The following is a 708-nucleotide window of genomic DNA, read 5'->3' as shown; positions in this document are numbered from 1 at the left end:
TATTAAACTTTAAATAGACTTCAAGCCATGGCGAGAATGGTTTTCCTCTCTGCCTTAAGCATGAAGTAGAACCTCCAGCGTTTGTGGACGAGTTGTTCCTATTCAGTAGAGATCTCCCACGGCAGTTCCCCGTAAGCAGTAAGCAGGAGGACTAACCTTTTTCAAAACTGGGGATGAGGAGGGCACCACTGAATTGGATTGTGAATACTTAATGTATTTGCACAGTTATTTCCCTTTCTGTCGGGCTCTGCGGGCAGAAGGGGTAGGTCTCTCTACTCCCACAAACAATCGACCTACAAAAGGTTGGCCTCATTTTCATCTACTAATGTTTGACGTGCATGTGTTGGACCGTGACTTTTTCGCACTGGTTAACGCGATCTTAGGATGCAAACTAAAAGGAAGGATCTGTTCAAAAGAAGCACAGCTGCCTAAATGCCGGCTGGGCTCTCGGAAATGCCTGGGTGCACACGGGCAGCTCCACCGAGGCGGAGCCAGCAACAGGTAAGAAACTGAAACGACACCCTTCACAACAAAGCCAAGAAGCACCAGGGGAATCGAGTCAAAAGCCAGTCAGCATCTCTCGCCTCCAAGAACACTCCTTCTGCTTGACACTTAACTGTCCTTTGCCCAGGTACGCCCCCGAAGGTGCGCAGTCACAGCTCTGCCCTCGGTACCGGGATGCGCTAAGCATCGATAAACAAACGTTCC

The 708-nt window shown here is 49.6% G+C and overlaps 1 protein-coding gene across 1 annotated transcript in view; it reads left to right on the top strand.

The window, feature by feature from the left end:
• The first annotated feature begins 432 nt into the window (after positions 1 to 432).
• Positions 433 to 708, top strand: part of GFRA3 (GDNF family receptor alpha 3) — a 9,445-nt gene continuing 9,169 nt past the window's right edge. Inside the window, exon 1 of the mRNA XM_029960192.1 lies at positions 433 to 501. Coding sequence (XP_029816052.1) covers positions 433 to 501 — 69 coding nt within the window. The remainder of the gene's footprint in view (positions 502 to 708) is intronic.

Source organism: Manacus vitellinus, unplaced genomic scaffold (assembly GCF_001715985.3).
Source record: "Manacus vitellinus isolate BGI_N305 unplaced genomic scaffold, ASM171598v3 scaffold_25_pilon, whole genome shotgun sequence".
In the NCBI taxonomy this organism is placed as follows: Eukaryota; Metazoa; Chordata; class Aves; order Passeriformes; family Pipridae; genus Manacus; species Manacus vitellinus.
The sequence above is the reverse complement of the archived record's forward strand: the minus strand, read 5'-3'. Positions and strand labels throughout refer to the sequence as shown.